Raw genomic sequence first — 17,625 nt, forward strand, 5'->3', positions numbered from 1 at the left:
CATATCTTCCTCCTCCTATTTTCCCCATGAAAGCAATCCTGTACAATGGGCTGAGAGGGAGTAAGTGACCCAAAGTCACCTAGATGATTTTCATGGTTAAGGTAGGACTAGAACTCAGAGTCTCTTCCTTTCTAGTCTGGTGCGTTAACCACTAGACCAAACTGATTCTCAAGTTTTAAGATACACTATATCAAAATAAGCATAGTTCAGGCTTATGAAGTAGAAGGTGCACCATATCTAACTCCTCTATTCTGGAACTATTTATACCTGGTTGTGAATACCCAGTTACAGGTCGATAATAAAAATGCAAATTAATTTTTTTTCAGTAAAAAATTTCACAAAGTAACAAGGGTTTTAAATCAATGTAAAGAGGATATCCAGATACAAGCAACTGTAGCTAAACCAAGCTCACAAATTTGGTTTCGAACTGTGGGTTTGTTGGAAATGGCTGAAGGGTATATGAATTCTACAGATTTGCAGTTAACAGAATTGATAAGTGATGGACTGGACTTTCTTAAGAAGATTCGTGGTGATGTGGGAATGGACTTACTATATATCTAACTGGAAAACAATTTGTATTGGACTTTGGATTAAAAATGGAAAATGGATTAACAATAGAGGTTTGGGGGAATAAGATACTATTGTTGTGAAAGTTTTCAACCAAAATCTTAAGGAGAAGTATTATTGTTAAAAATCAAACAAGGGTATTTGGTTCTGGACAAATCAGAGATAAAGACTGGAAATTATGAAGCTGTTGTAGACTTTCTAAGAGTTAATACAACAATATATTGTTAACAGAGGGCTTTGAAGTTTAAGTTTGCTATTAATTCACTTGTTAACGACTTTGCCTTTATATATAGTAGATAAATGATAGGTCAAATTGGTTGCAAATAGAGGTAGAAGTTTATAAATTTGGAGCCTGCTTAGCAAGGGAGCGAAACTGATATTGTTCCAATATATTTATCAACATTCGGCTAGAGGACCGACGTAGACTTAGCCTTGCTACAAAGCTCAAAATCTACCAAGCAGTAATGCTAACTATCCTGATGTATGCCAGTAAGGCTTGGCCTGTATACCGGAGGCACACTAGGCAATTGAACTACTTCCACCTGATCTGCGTCCGTAGAATACTGAGGATCCAGTGGCAGTTCAAGGTGCCAGACACAGAAGTCCGCTCCAGAGCAGCTCTGCCATCAGTTCACACCCTGCTGATGAAAGTCCAGACACGCCAAGCAGACCATCACATCCCTAAACAGTTGCTCTATGATGAGCTGTCTCAAGGAAAGTGATCTCAGTGGACAAAGGAAGTGATACAAAGACACATTGAAAGCTTCCTTCAAATCCCTGGATTTGACACCATCTTCTGGGAATCCCTGGCACAAGATCGATCAACATGGCACACACTGATTCACCAAGGCTGCCAGACATGTGAGGACAGAAGAACAACCATAGCACAAGAAAAGCAAGCACTCCACAAAGCCGGATCTGCAAATGCTGCAACAATGGTGCTTATACGTGTTTACCCGTCATGCGGCAGAACATTTCATACCCGTATAGGCCTAGATGTCAAGGTTCTCTTCGAACACGGTGGATGAACATCATAATATACAGATATGTGTTTTTGTCTTTTGTGATTTTTTTAAGTATTTTGTCTCTTCTTTTGTTTTCATAAAAAATTTGGAGTGTGTATTTTACCTTAATTTTTTCAAATAAAATTAAAAAAAATTTAGAACAGATTGTCAAAGCAGAATCTATAAGCATCACAACATCATAAGCATCAACATAAAAAAATGTTAGATAAAGTGCCAGATAATATACTGCTGTGGAAATTCTTCCTTATAGTTAAACACTTAAATCTCATCTTTTAATTTAGTTTGGATATGACATTGGAAAAATTCCTAGTGTAATTTTCTGTGCCACAGGAAACAGAGGGTGGATGGATGTGAAATGTAATATAATTATTTGAATATGTATCTATACATATATATAATTCGCCTTCCTAAAACAGTACAATTATTTTTAAATTGTATTATTTAAGCGAGTATAAACAGCTTATATAAAATTATAAATACTGAGGCAAAATTTTAGGCCCAAGATCTTAATTGGGTGTGACTGACCAGGAAAGAAATACCAGATTGTAAATAGATTGATAAAAATGTCAGTTTCTGTTCAGCTGCTGTGAAAAAGATGAACTCCATGTTAACAATCAAAAATGTCACAAATAATGATGTGGTCAAAGGTGGAACACTTTATATAGATTTGGTCACTTCACTTCTAAAAGGTTGCAATTTAAAATTTAAGAGTGGAAAAATGTTAGCCAAAAATGAAGAAAATCATATTGGGAGAAGGAGTGGATATGTGATCTTCATTCAAACAGATGTTTTCTACACGGGCTATATACCTCATCTGTCAAGGATGTTTTAATTTCTGTAGACGTAACAAACGGTTGAACCTATGGGCTGAGTGACCTCTTTCAACATTAAGACATTATCAAATAATCTTGAAGGTCTGTTTGAACATTATTCAGTTTATACAAATGTATCAAGTAAGCACAATGGGTATGAAAGAAATAGGAACTCCTTGTCTATGTATCTCATACTAGAACCAGAATGAGCAAATGAAGTTAAATAGTGAAAGACTGAGGATTCCTCAAAATACTACTTCTTTCTATAATGTATAGTTAAATTTCAAAACATAACCATAAGATTACTCAAACTTTTGAGGAAAGGGCTGCTAACCTTTATTACTATATATTACTTCAGGTCATAGGTTGTATATGAGAGAGTTGAAAACTATTTTAGAAACTATTTTCAAAATAGTCAGAAACAGGCATACATAAAGATGTCATGAAAACATACTTTAAAGTAGAAGACAAATAGAATACTGTGTGTGTGAGGGGGGGATTGCAGCTGGCAATTTCTACATTCGTTTTTATATAACAGAAAGGAAATTCAAGGTCGAAGATGGTGCAGACAGATTTATGGATATTGATAAAAAAAATAATGTTATCCTATGTTATCTGTAAGACAAAGCCCATAGCTCCAATGTTGGGTTGAAGCTGACCTCCATTTTGAAGTCTGACCTCTGGAAATACATATTTAATGCTAAGACAACATAAATACAATTTAGACCTACTATTGGATTAGAGTACTCCAAACATTTTTTCCGTACTTTTTGTATCACCTCTGTCTGTCTGTATGTGTGTGTGTGTGTGTGTGTGTGTGTGTGTGTGTGTGTATATATATATATATATATATATATATATATATATATATATATATATATATATAATATTATTTTATTTTATTTTATTCAATTGGAATGCCCTGTTTTAATATTTCCTATAATTTCTTCACTAGTCATATATTTCCACTGTAGCTTTCACTCTAGAAGACAGATTAGCTGACATTTATGTATATGGACTTGAATTCATTTTATTTTAATCCACAGACTTCCATTAACCGTGTAAAATTAAATAACCTACTATTACAATGGAGGGGAAATCATATTGACAATATATTACTTAAAATAGAATGCTGAAATTTGATTGATAATATATGCATTCATTTTTCATCTGGGCATATCCTTAATCAGATGGAAGTTGATATTTATTATTTAGATCCATCATATATATATACTGTATATATTTTCCACAGAGAGAGAACATATTCTAGATAACATAATTCTCTTGCCTTATATTTTCACCAGCAAAACTAACCATCTGAAAAATATCTTTGAAATACAATGTGGGAATGTTGTTGCCCTTTGTACAAAATCTGTTCCGTATTGCCTTGCAAAGATAATTCTATTATTGCAAGGATAATTCTGTTATTTCAAAATATCCTGACACATTCTTGCAAAGGTCATCCTAAGAGGAGGAATGATTTAAGGGGAAAGAATCATAAGATTAGAAAGAAAAAATGTGTGCACTATACAAGAGTAACTCAGGAATAATTATTATACTTATACTGAAATCAAATAATTTAAATATAAATAGTGATTATTGTACAAGAACATTTGCCTTCATAAAGAAATATTTTATTACAAATTTAGAAAAAATAGATTTGCACTAGGATTTTTTTTATTCCACAAATAACTAAAATATAGATCCATGGAAAAAGAAAATCTTTAATTCTAAAACTTAGATGTTTGTTTCTAAACTTGAATAAAATTTGCAATGATTTTTATTGTTTTTCATTTTTAACAGACATAATAAAATAAATTAAAATAGACAACTATTGCTAATCACCTTATTTAAATTTATTAGCAATTCTGATTGTAACACCAAACAATGCTAATCCCGACTAATTATGAGAAACAGATAAGAAATATCCTACATTTAATTTTTTTTTAATGTACCCAGGATATTTTAAGATTATGGTATATTGTACATGCCAAGAAGCGTGAATAATGTGCTTTTCATGTAGATTATAAAGAGAGTATACAGTTCTAAAATGGGTTAGAATCTAACATATTTGTGCCTAAACAGTCACAAAACACTAAGGTAAAAAAATACATTTTTCTTCTTGTATCTATTTACCAAATATATTTCTTTCAAGCTATTGTGCACATTTTAATACTTTTGAGTTAGTTTTAGCAAGTGGTAATGTAAAAGATGGTGCATAGTCTTGCCATAGTTTCTTATCTCTGGTCTAGTGGAATATCTCTATTGACCAAGTTGATTCTCAAATGCTCCTGTGCAGGGGTTCCCAACTGGGGGAGTATGAGCCGATATTCCAGGGGTTGAGAAAACCTGGGTTTAGAAGTTTCAAAATTATAGTGTATATGCATATAAGTATTTACTTTTGTAAGGGGTGCGAGAATATATCATAAGCATTCTAGGGTTGCGGGGTATAGAAAAGGTTGAAAACTCCTGCTCCAAGGGATAGGATGGAAATGTAGGGCCCTCCGAATTACGGATTCTTATTATGTCAGGGAGCTGCTATTTCAGGTTAGTGCCTATGCCACCCTTTTGCTATATTTATTAGTTATGTTTGCCATAGGTCTTCGGTAGCAGAAATAAATTTGGCTTTTAATGCTTTTCACTCCATAAAAAAAAGCTTTTGAATTATCACAAGCCTCTCCATTTGGCAATACAGTTATATAAAAGATATCCAATTGTATAACTGTCTTTTAGTCTCATTCTCACTCACGATGGTTTTCTAAAGTTTAGATAGGCTATTCCATAACTATAAATATAGAATGTATAGGTAGTCCTGAAGTTACAACAGTTCATTTAGTGACCATTCAGTTACAATGGCACTGAAAAATGTGACTTACAACCACTGAAGCCTCCCCATGATCACATGATCAAAATTCAGACAGTTGGCAACTGACTCATACTTATGACCATTGCAATGTCCCAGGGTAATTTGATCACCTTTTGCGACCTTCTTACAAGCAAAGTCAATAAGGAAGCCAGATTCACTTAACAACTTTGTTATTAACTCAGGGAGTACAGTGATTCACTTAACAACCGTGGCAAAAGAAAATGGGGCAAATTCACTTAACAACTGTCTCACTTAGCAACACAACAGAAATTTTGGGCTCAATTGTAAGTCGTAAGTCAAGGACTACCTGTATTAGTTTTAATGGGCATCAAATAACATATGATAATTCAATGGTAGCAGATCAGTAGGAACAATAGAATAGGGTTAGAAGAAGCTGTATAATAAATGATTGCTTCAAAGATTATTAGATACTTTAGTCAAAGCAATTATTTATTTATTCATTAATATAATTGTTATGCTGCCCTAAATTCAAAATTCTGAACTAAATGCAATAATAATTCAAAATTAAGGTTTTACTAACAACATATAAGACTATTTTGAGATGTCAATTTCATATGTATTTTTTAATAAATCTGACCTGCAAGTACTATAGCAATTTGTGGTGAGATATTAGAAACAACAGTTTGCAGAGTATTACAATGTATTCTGGATACCGTTTATACTAAAATATGCATATCATAAATATATGTCTATTATGAGCAGGTGTTGCACTTAATATTTATTAAAGGCTAAAAATGTAGAACAAAATGTCATTTTGCATATACGTTGGGAGGTGCAAATCAAATCAATTTATTTTGAGATCCAGAAGAATATGTTGAAATATTTCTAATTCTTACCTATATTTTGGGAAATAAATATCTTTTTGTTGATTGAGTGATTCAAACTGACCATGCTATACATGAATATGCACCTCACTGCACAGACAAGGTATGTATATTATTTTAAATCATGGCTTGTTTAATAAAAAAAATAGTATTTATACTATAAATGCTATAAATGCTATATTTATATGCTATAAATTAGTGTAACTGTAAATTAGACACTAAATAAACTCATGTTATATGCGAATCTAAAACAAAACAAACTATAATACAACTTAACATGTTCTACAAACCCAACCATACAGGTTTACAGCGAAGGTTGCAAATATTATTCTAAGTGACCTGATTGAAATCCACTTTAGCTTCTGCAGTGTTTATAGAAAAATCTGAATGATTTATCCACAGTTCTAATTGAGTTTACTTTGGCTGAGAATGCTTGTGGTTCACACAGAGTATACCTATTAATCCAGTCAGGCTTTATACTTTGGCCAGATTTCTCACTGTAGTCTTTTTAATCTCCTATTCCCCATTAAACTTGGAAACTGACATTCACTAATCTTTTATTAAAAATTTGCAAAAAAGGATTTCCATAGATAGTCTTTGGAGACTTGTGTAATAGATTGGATCAAAGTACCATGAGAAGTAGAAGAAAAATAGAAATGTCATTATATATACACATTTTGCTACTGCTCATTCAAATGCATGATTTTAAAAAGTAGGCCATAGAGATGATGGCGGTGTTTTAGTTAAATTAAGATAATATGTTTCACTACAGCAACTTTGCTTATAGAAGAGGTGATACTAATTGATTGATTCCAAAATTAATGAAACATTTATATAAAGAAGTATATGTAGTATATTCTGCATTGAACAACTTGTTTTTAATACTATTTTTCTTTCAATTATGTATAACATATTGCAACTGGTTATTTCGGACATAATTTGAAAACTTCTAACTGTAACTGTTCTGACCCCTCTCCTCCATCCAGGAACGAAAGCCGAGACAAATGTAAATGAGAATGTTTTTAATAAGTTCAGACTCTCGGTGGCTGAAAGCCAAATCAACAAATAGATAAGCACTTTGACAGCAAGTCCTACAAACCTTGGCAGCAATGCAAACAAACTCTGGCAGCAATCCAGCCTGCCAAGTTTGTTTCTCGTTAGTCCCTAATGTTGGCTTCTGCAAGAAGGGCGTGACACAAGCAGTCTCTTTTATAATCTGGAGAGGAGCTTAATAAGCATCAGCTGAGCGTAATTACCTCCTGTAATTACATAGTTGTTCTTGACACCGAGTAGCCCTTTGACGGCGTGCATCCCGGAACAACTCAGAGGTGGTTTCTGGATCACTCTCTCTTGTCTCCTCCCCACTGATCCAAGGCTCAGGCGTCACCTGGTGGCCAACCAGTCTCTCTGCGCCCTGCTCAGAGTCAGAACCCTGTCCAGGGTCCTCCACATACTCCAGGACTGACTCATAAGGCCCCTCGCTGTCGGAGTCTGGTGGCAGCTCCAACGGCTCCTGCCGGGCCACAACAGTAACTATTGCTGCAGCACTGCATATATGGGCAAAGATGATGTACTTGTAGGAACCTAGTAAAAACAACTATTGAAGTGTGTATCTTGCTTATTAATCAGAAGCCATTTGTTAACTTCCTTATTGGCTAGTTAATATGTGTATGCATGATGCTTAAAGGACTGAAGTGAAACCAATATAATAAAATCCTTAAACAAATATTTCCAAATATTAACAACCAAGCTACCTATATATATATCCCTAGATGTGGTATCAAAGCAGAAATAACTGTTTTCTTTCATTGTCTTTTCCAGAAGATAAATATTTATCTGAAAATATGCAAACAACTGGAAGATTATGCTGGACTAGGGAGAGGATATCAAACAGTAGCTCGGGTCCTTTTAAGGTAGGTTGACATATTCTTGTCTTGCTATCATTTTAATTTAATTCAGCTTTGGAAATTGTAAGACATTCTTGTTTTGTATGACTGGCAGGCTATATTTCATTTAGACATTTTAATTGTAAGCATCTAAAATTAAGATACCTTATGATTTCTTTATACATAATATTATTTTGCAGTATTATAGAGAATTGAAAGTTACATCATTTGTGCCACTTAGAAAGCTTAAACCGCAAGAATATCCTGCCATATCATGCAGGTTAAAAAACAATACAAAAAAAGAGGTCGTGCTTCAATGAAAAAGCTATGATATGATATTTCCAAAATTATTCTTTGACAACTTGGATTTCACTATTCTACTTTAGCTTTTCAAGCAAAAAAAGTAAACAGTTTTGTTATTCGTGGAACTAAAAAAAACCAAAAAACTAGGAAGCCTCAAAATCTGTAAACAAGCATATTAATTCTTGAATTTCCAGGACTTTTTCAGCTATATAGTATTAAAAATGTTGGCATTTCTTTTAGTTAAGAAATGCCTACATTGGATTTACAGATTATAGTACTTTGATAAGCAATATGGTCTTAGCCCACAGATAAATAAATTGTCTTCAGTAAGGTGCAGAGTGGTATTAAATGATTAAGGCACAGGCATTTGGTGGGAAGGGAGATTAGCAATCTATTATTGGCGTCTAACTTTAGAAATATAAAATCCAGCTGTTAGGCCATGATATTTAACAACAACAACAATAAATAGAGTTTCTCCTTATGTGAAAAAAAGAAAACCAATCGATCAGGTGCTCTTTCCACATCTTTTTAAGGGTTGTTTCCCATTTGGCGGGAAGGAAGCAGTGACATCCAGAAATGCAAAAGGAAGCTAGGGGTGGCTGTTTTGCTAAATCTTTGCTTTGGGAATAATTGAATTGTTCACAACCATTTGCTGATTACACAATACTAATCATTCTCCCAGAAAAAGCTGACAAACGGTGCAAATCTTCAGCAATGAACTTTGCAGAGGCTCAGTGGACAGATTCCTTTGGGACTCTGTAGACTTCTCAGAGCCTTTAATTATGAGTTAATTTTTCGCTGCATAACTACAGTTCTTTTATGCTGCACAATCTAAAAAATAACTGTTATTTACCATTAATGTGCTATGAGCATTTATTACACTTTCACAGAATTAGTTTTTAAGGTAGTTGATATAATGATAATTGTTATTACCATTTAATTTTTTTAAAAAAACCCACCACCCTGTTTTTTCTCTTTTATTTCTTCCTTTTATTTTTAATTCACACCTGTTTACCTCAGACGTAATTGTGCAAATGCATGATTCATTTCAGAGCACTACACAGGTCCTATTGAAATAAATGAAGTTGGTACAGAATGATATAATTGCCCATAGTATATATTTTTGTGTGAATTAAACTTTTTTAAAATTATGGTGATTTAGATTTTATATTACAACAGATGCCCAGATGCCAATGCAACTTTTGTTTCAACAGAGAGAATGCATTTTTTAGAACATAATGTCTCAAATTGAACTGAATTTCACACTTTTAAAGTCCCATAAGACCTCCTGATTCTTTATGAAAGGATCTAGGATTTAATTATATAGTTCTACTGATTTATTTGGCTCCTGCAAACTCCCCCTCCTCCCCACCTTCCAAGATTTTAGGATAATTGCAAATGCAATAGTTCAAATATATAGAAACTCCCTGGGTCCAAATGTTTGAGTAATACTGATTTGTGCATATAAATTTCTGATTTATTATACCTAAATTAGAGTGATAAAATAGGATGTTTGATAACTAAAATAGATTTAATAGATTGTTTTTTTCAAGTTTTTCATAAACATTGGTCAGATTGGGAAAGTATTTCATATAAATGCTTCATACAGTGAGGCATTTATATTAAATAATTTAATTTGTAATACTCAAAAAATGCTATATTTTGCTTTATTAGAAATTGATTTAATAATTATGAATTATTCATAATTACCTTGTGTATATAGAGATGGTCCATCTTAGCAATATAAAGAGGTCAAACAAAAAAACTTTCTACAGATCTAGTTTCATTGTAAAAGCATATATTGTGTTTCTCAATATATTCCAAATGTTTTTATTTTTTTTAAAATTCTATTTATCTTCAAAATTTACAATTATGTCTCATCACAGTATCATGATGTTGGCAAGATGGATGGATGGATGGATGGATGGATGGATAGGGATATAGATATTTCTTATAACAAATAACTTCTGCATTCTAATGTAAGTTAGAAGAGCCGAGGTGGCGCAGTGGTTAGGGTGCAATACTGCAGGCCACTTCAGCTGACTGTTCAGCGGTTCTAATCTCACCGGCTCAAGGTTGACTCAGCCTTCCATCCTTCCGAGGTGGGTAAAATGAGGACCCGGATTGTTGTTGGGGGCAATATGCTGACTCTGTAAACCGCTTAGAGAGGGCTGAAAGCCCTATGAAGCGGTATATGTCTAACTGCTATTGCTATTGCTATTCATATTTCAGTAAAACTGTGGTTTCACTGACTTAAGATGTAGATTATGTTTTTTTTCTATATAAAATAAAAGTAAGTGTTGTTTTAAATACAAGGTAGAGACTAGGCAGATTATTATTGTTTAATGCTATTTGTTTACAGAGTTTGATTTCTCCTTTATTGTTTTTCAAACTTCTTCAATCTTATTTTAATTATGTAGCAGAGTTTTACACTCATGGTAGAAGAAAAACTCTGTAGAAACATATTTTCTTTTGATTATTATTCTCATTAATTCCTCCCCCCCCCCTCCCTCCCGTTTTATTTTCCATTTGCTTTATTGAAATTGAATGGTCTAGTAGCATCCTTATTTTTTATAAATGAAATGTGGAATCTAACTGGGCAATCTCAAAAACTATCCAAATATCCTCAAAACATTTGTATTAATTCATTGCATTAAAAAAAAAAAACTTTATTCATTTTCTCCTGTCACTGGTTCCATTTGACTTATTACTTTCAGCTTCTAACCCACAAACATGGTGGCACAATCAACAACCCCCTTGGTAGCTGTTTCATCTCTGTTCTATTTGATTTCTTCACTCTGAGTAAATGATTAAGATTTCATGCATTGGTTCAACCAAAATCTATGTTCACTCAACCACATCCTTTATTGATTACTTCTACTGCAAACAGTAGGCCAAGTGTGATATACATAATTGGACAGTTGTCAGGGGATGTGGGTGTTAACAGTCCTGTTTTCCCAGTTGGAAACTGGAATCACCTTGATGCACAAATATTCTGCACAGTTTCATTCTCATTCTTTGGACCGAAGAGTACTTTCCTCAGAATATATGTTTTTAACTCTCTAAGGCCTGGTTGAATGAATCTAGTGATTATACCATATAATATGTTGTTCAAGTTGCACCTGTGCACTGCATATAGAAAACTAGAAAAACTGGAATTAATATTTGTATAACATTTTAACCTTGTTCTTTAACTTCTATGAATCAGTTCAGTTCTTCTGTGTGGAAATGTTTGATTTCTTCCTCTTTGAAAGAAAAAGTAGATTTCAAAATGTGGCTCTTCTTTAAACTTTAGAAACCCTTTGACATGCAGTAAATGTTTGCAATGCATTTTGTAGCCTCATAATAAATGATGGTATTTTTCTTTCCAAAATGTAATAAAATAACATCAAATCAATACGTTTTATTGTAAAATTTTAAAATACATTAGTTTTAATCTCATATAATTTTTAAGCTACAGTTCAAAAATGGAAATAAGTAGAATTTACTTTTAGTTATAGATAGCATTATATCTATAACTAAGTTAGCTGCTAAATTAGTTTGGTTCACCTTAATCATGTGAACATATTAAAAAAACAATATTAGAGTCTGATAGAGACCTATGTTTGCATGCAAGATTCGAGCATTATGCATTTTTATTTTTGAATCTACTGTTTTTCTTCTATATTTTAGATTTTAAAAAATCCTTTGCAATTACAAATAGATATTATTTTTCATATTATTTTAATATTATTATAGAAGTTGTGGTTTATTTGTAGCTTCATATTTTATTATCTGAACCATTGCATTAGGCACTCAGGTTCAAGGCAAGTATTTAAATCATGTTTATTCACAAACAGGTTTGGTTACACTGCAATACTGATGGAAGAAGTGTTGTTAATATAGCTTTCTTTATTAAAAACATGCAAAAATCTTTTCAGTGTTCATTTTCCAACATTAAGCTTTTTGAGGCTCTGGGTAGATTTTTAAAAACTGATTATTGGAGATGATGCATTACAAGTCAGTGTAACAATGGTAGGTAGTATAAGATTATAAATTAAAAAGCAGTCATTATATCTTGAAATAATCTATCCTATAGTAGTTGCTGCAGTTTATCATTTTCTTCTGTATTGGACTTATACTTATATTCTATAACATTTAAAAACAAGGTTACATACACAGATTGTTTGGTGGATCTTTAGTTATAGTCTTGTGTAATGTAACGAATTTCTTTAATAAATATTTTGTCCTTAGTCAGGGGAAAAAAGATGAAGCTATTATGTACTTGGAAATGTTCATGGACATTGCCAAGAATGTTCAGCAGAGCCAAAGTCTTGTGGATGCATATACATTCCTTGGAAACATTTACAATGAATGTGTAAGTATTAATTTAATAACATATTATATACTATTACATCAGTCAGAAACAGCATTAATATGCTGTATACACACACACACACACACACACAGAAAATATATGTATGTATGTATGTATGTATGTATGTATGTATACACACACACACACAGAAACACACATGCAAACACACACACACACACACACACACACACACACACACACACACACATATATATATATATATATATATATATATATATATATATATATATATATATATATAATGTTAAAATATTTTACCACCACATATCTGCAATCTGAATATATTGTTGCTGAATTTTCCTATTAACAAATCCTAGATATTGTACACTTTTATAAATATTTCAGTTTTTATGACATTTGATTAAAAATTGGCTCAATATTTAAAAGTGTACTATTAACTTAGGCACTTCAGATCACTGTTTCCAGCAAAGTAGTGAACAATGTGTGCAGTATATCAAAATTGTTGCTTTAAGCTGATATTATGTATATGTGTGTTAATTAAGAGTGAATTTGTTCAGTAACTTTTGGCTATATAGTGATTTGTTCTAGTTCAGGTTATTTTATCTTATTATACTGCTACTTGTTTGGAAGCTTTAATTTCTGAAGAACAAAGCTGCTATGATATAAGCATATGAGATAAATTCAGAAATTTCTGTACCAGTTCCCAGTTTTGTTTTGTCAAATAAAAAAGGAAGAGGAGGGCGGAAGAGGGAAAGTAACAAAGAAAAGTTCCTGTGGTCACGTTTGTGATCTTTGGAAATCAATACTGAGAACATTAATATTGAATATATCTATCCAAAACAATACTTTTGCGGATGAGAGTAATCCATAATACTTATGTTGACAAAATTTGACTTAGATTGTAGATATTTTTCCAAACATATTTTTGTTATATTAATTGTTTAATTGGGCAGTTTCCAATATTTTTCAGTTCCCTTGATCCAATGAAATAGCTATTTTGATCATTCAATGTTTTGAAATAATATGAACTGAAGGAAATTCTAATATTGTTTGCCTATGTCCATGATGGCGAACCTATGGCACACGTATTACAGGTGGCACACAAAGCCATTTGTCAGGGCACACGAGGTGACTTTGGCCTTATTTTGAAGCCATTTTTCACCCCCCAGAGGCTTCAGGAAAAAGAGACCCTATGGGCAAACTGGAAGTTCAGGAACAAACTTCCGGTTTGCTCATAGGGCTGGTTTTAGCCCTCCAGAGACTTCTGGGGGTTTCCCTCTAGGCTGTGGAGGGCAAAAAATGATACTATGAGTAAACTGGAAGTGACTTCTGGTTTGTCCGTAGGGTTGTTTTTTTGCCCTCCGGAGCTTTCAGGGAAGCCTCCTAAAGGCCCCTAAAGGCTCCAAAGGGCTAAATTGGCCCTACGAGCAAACTGGAAGTCTGCTCCCGAACTTCCGGTTTCCCTGTGGGCCAGTTTTTCACACTCCGGAGGCTTCAGGGAAGCTCCTGAAGCCTCCAGAGGGCCTCCGGTCGGACAGGGGAGGCTGTTTTTGCCCTCCCCAGGCTCCTATAAAGCCTCAGGTCGTGTGTATAGCGTTATGGGTATGGCACACCCATGCATGACCCCCCTGTGCTCCCCCTGCTTTTGGCATGTGAGGAAAAAAGGTTCACCATCACTGACCTATGTGCATAACAACTATTGATATTTAAAGGATTTGTTATGAAGGATTGTTGAACAATTTTCTAATTTTTTTCAGTCAAAAATGTTGACTAATTGGACATTGCCACAAAACTTGGTAATGTGGTATGTTTACAACCACTAACACAATATATAAAGTTCGTGATTTATTCCATTCCATTTTTAATAAAGCATAATACCCATATGTTTTAGCTTCATAATCAATTTTTTTATCACTGGTCAAAATCAACTTAAAGGTTACTCTGTGCCACAAAAAAATTAACAGAGATTAATTCAATTATGTATCCTAATTATCTTCCAATTTTTTAATTTTTCTAAAATTTTCAAGATAAATTGTGCTAATATGTATAGAAAGGTGAAATTGATGTACAATACACACACAGACACACACACACACACACACATACATACAGTATGTATATATATAAAAGCATACATTAGTGGTATTGTTCCATATCAGAATAGAATTACAGAATAATAGTGTTGGAAAGGACCTTGGGGGTCTTCTAGTCCAACCCCTGCCCAGACAAGAAACCCTAAATCATTTTAGGGCCGAGGTGGCACAGTGGTTAGAGTGCAATACTGCAGGCTACTTCAGCTGACAGGTAGCTGCAGTTCGGCAGTTCACATCTCACCGACTCAAGGTTGACTCAGCCTTCCATCATTCGGAGGTGGGTATTGCTAAGTCTAACTGCTAAAATGGGGCAATATGCTGACTCTGTAAACCGCTTAGAGATGGCTGTAAAAGCACTGTAAAGTGGTATATAAGTCTAAGTGCTATTGCTATTGCTATTTCAGACAAATGGTTGGCCAATCTCTTCTTTAAAATATCCAAGACTGAAGCAGCCACAGCTTCTGAAAGCAACTTGTTCCACTGATTAATTGTTCTTAACTGTCACGAAATTTCTCCTTAATTCTAGGTTGATTCTCTCCTTGATTAGTTTCCATCCGTTGTCCTGCCTTCAGATGCTTTGGAGAATAGGTTGATCCCTCTTCCTTGTGGCAACCCCTCAAATATTAGATCACTGCTATCATATCATCTCTAGTCCTTCTTTTCATTAAACTAGACATGCCCAATGCCTGCAACCGTTCTTCATATATTTTAGCTTCCAGTCCCCTAATCCTGTTTGTTGCTGTTCTCTGCATTCTTTCTATAGTGTCAACATTTTTTTTTATATTGTGGCAACCAAAACTGGATGTAATATTCCAAATATGGTCTTACCAAGGCATTCTAAAGTGGTATATAGTGGTAGAACACTGAGGTTGCTGAAGGATGATCTTATCTGTGTTTTATTGTGAGACTAAAATAAGCAGGAGATTTACTATCTAGAATATAAACATTTTTGGTTCCCACAGGCTTTTTCCATTTGAAATTACTTATACTATTGTGTTTAATTGCTGGCTTGAATAGTAATTTGACTTGATAATGTTTTATTTATTGTAATTTTACTCTTTTATATTTTATATTAATAATACTTGAACTGTTTGATTAACAGATCATATAAAGTACATTTTACATTCATTCTGCTTTATTATATTACATATAAATATAAATAAAATTATGCAGGAATAGATTTATTTATTCAGATTAGAGTTAATAATTTTTCCAAGGAGTTTGGAGCAATATACTGTATATATTTCTTTTCTTTCTACAGTCTTTTAGCAAACCTTGACATAGGTTGGATGGAAAGGTATGATTAGTCTAAGCCATCATTGATGAGTTGAGATTTGAACCAAGTTCTCCATTCATGGCCAACATTCTAACTTCTATTAAGAGCACTCTTCTCTTCTCTTCTCTTCTCTTCTCTTCTCTGCTCTGCTCTGCTCTGCTCTCTGCTCTGCTCTGCTCTGCTCTGCTCTGCTCTGCTCTGCTCTCTCCTCTCCTCTCCTCTCCACTCCACTCCACTCCACTCCACTCTCCACTCCACTCCTCTTCCCTACTCCTCACTCCATTCCTCTGCCCTTCCCTGCCCTGCTCTTCCTCTCCTGTTCCTTCCCTTCCTTTTCCATCTCATGCGATACCATCCCTTCCCATTTTTTTCCAAAGGTCACATGACAGTTAAATAAGAGATTTTGAGATTTTATTGACATTTGTAGGCCGCCCTTTTCCCTGAGGGGACTCAGGGCGGCTCACATAAAATCAGGGAAGGGGAAATGCAGACAATAACAAAGACACATATAATAAAAACAGTAACCAACATGCATTCATCATTCGGGAGGGGCAACTATCTTCATCCCCAGGCCTGACGGGCTAGCCAGTTCTTCAAGGCTATGCGGAAGGCCTGGACGGTGGTGAGGGTACGAATCTCCACGGGGAGTTCGTTCCAAAGGGTCGGGGCGACTACTGAGAAGGCCCTCCTCCTTGTAGTTGCCAGCCGACACTGGCTGGCCGATGGAATACGGAGGAGGCCCAATCTGTGTGATCTTATTGGTCGCAGGGAGGTGATTGGCAGAAGGCGGTCTCTCAAGTATCCAGATCCACTACCATGTAGGGCTTTATGGGTGATTAACAGCACCTTGAAGCGCATCCGGAAATCGACAGGTAGCCAGCGCAGCTCGCGGAGGATAGGTGTAATGTGGGTGAACCGCGGTGCACCCACAATCGCTCGCGCGGCTGCGTTCTGTACCAGCTGAAGACGCCGGATGCTCTTCAAGGGCAGCCCCATGTAGAGCACATTGCAGTATTCCAGCCTAGAGGTCACGAGGGCCCGAGTGACTGTTGTGAGTGCCTCCCGATTCAGGTAGGGTCGCAACTGGCGCACCAGGCGAACCTGGGCGAATGCCCCCCCTAGCCACAGCCGTCAAATGATGGTCGAACGATAGCTGTGGATCTAGGAGGACTCCCAAGTTGCGAACCCTCTCTGAGGGGTATAGAATTTGACCCCCCAGCCTGAGAGATGGAATATTGGTGGAATCCTTGGGAGGGAAACACAACAGCCACTCGGTCTTTTCTGGGTTGAGCACAAGCTTGTTAGCCCTCATCCAGTCCATAACCGCCTCCAGGCCCCGGTTCATCACGTCTGCCGCTTCATTGAATTGGCACGGGGCGGACAGATACAGTTGAGTATCGTCCGCATATTGATGGTATCTGATCCCGTGCCTGCGGATGATCTCTCCCAGCGGTTTCATGTAGATGTTGAATAGTAGGGGGGATAAGACCGAACCCTGAGGCACCCCATATGTTAGGGGCCTAGGGGACAATCTCTGCCCCCCCACTAACACCGACTGCGACCTGTCTGAGAGGTAGGAAGAGAACCACCGCAGCACGGTGCCTCCCACTCCC

At 35.1% G+C, this 17,625-nt stretch overlaps 1 protein-coding gene across 1 annotated transcript in view; it reads left to right on the forward strand.

Annotated features, from left to right (window-relative positions):
- The window catches only part of TTC29 (tetratricopeptide repeat domain 29), a 103,455-nt gene that overhangs the window by 49,633 nt on the left and 36,197 nt on the right, over window positions 1-17,625 (forward strand). Inside the window, exons 8-9 of the mRNA XM_032224525.1 lie at window positions 7,937-8,028; window positions 12,538-12,661. Of these exons, the coding sequence (XP_032080416.1) occupies window positions 7,937-8,028; window positions 12,538-12,661 (216 nt within the window). The remainder of the gene's footprint in view (window positions 1-7,936; window positions 8,029-12,537; window positions 12,662-17,625) is intronic.

Source organism: Thamnophis elegans, chromosome 9 (genome assembly GCF_009769535.1).
Source record: "Thamnophis elegans isolate rThaEle1 chromosome 9, rThaEle1.pri, whole genome shotgun sequence".
In the NCBI taxonomy this organism is placed as follows: domain Eukaryota; kingdom Metazoa; phylum Chordata; class Lepidosauria; order Squamata; family Colubridae; genus Thamnophis; species Thamnophis elegans.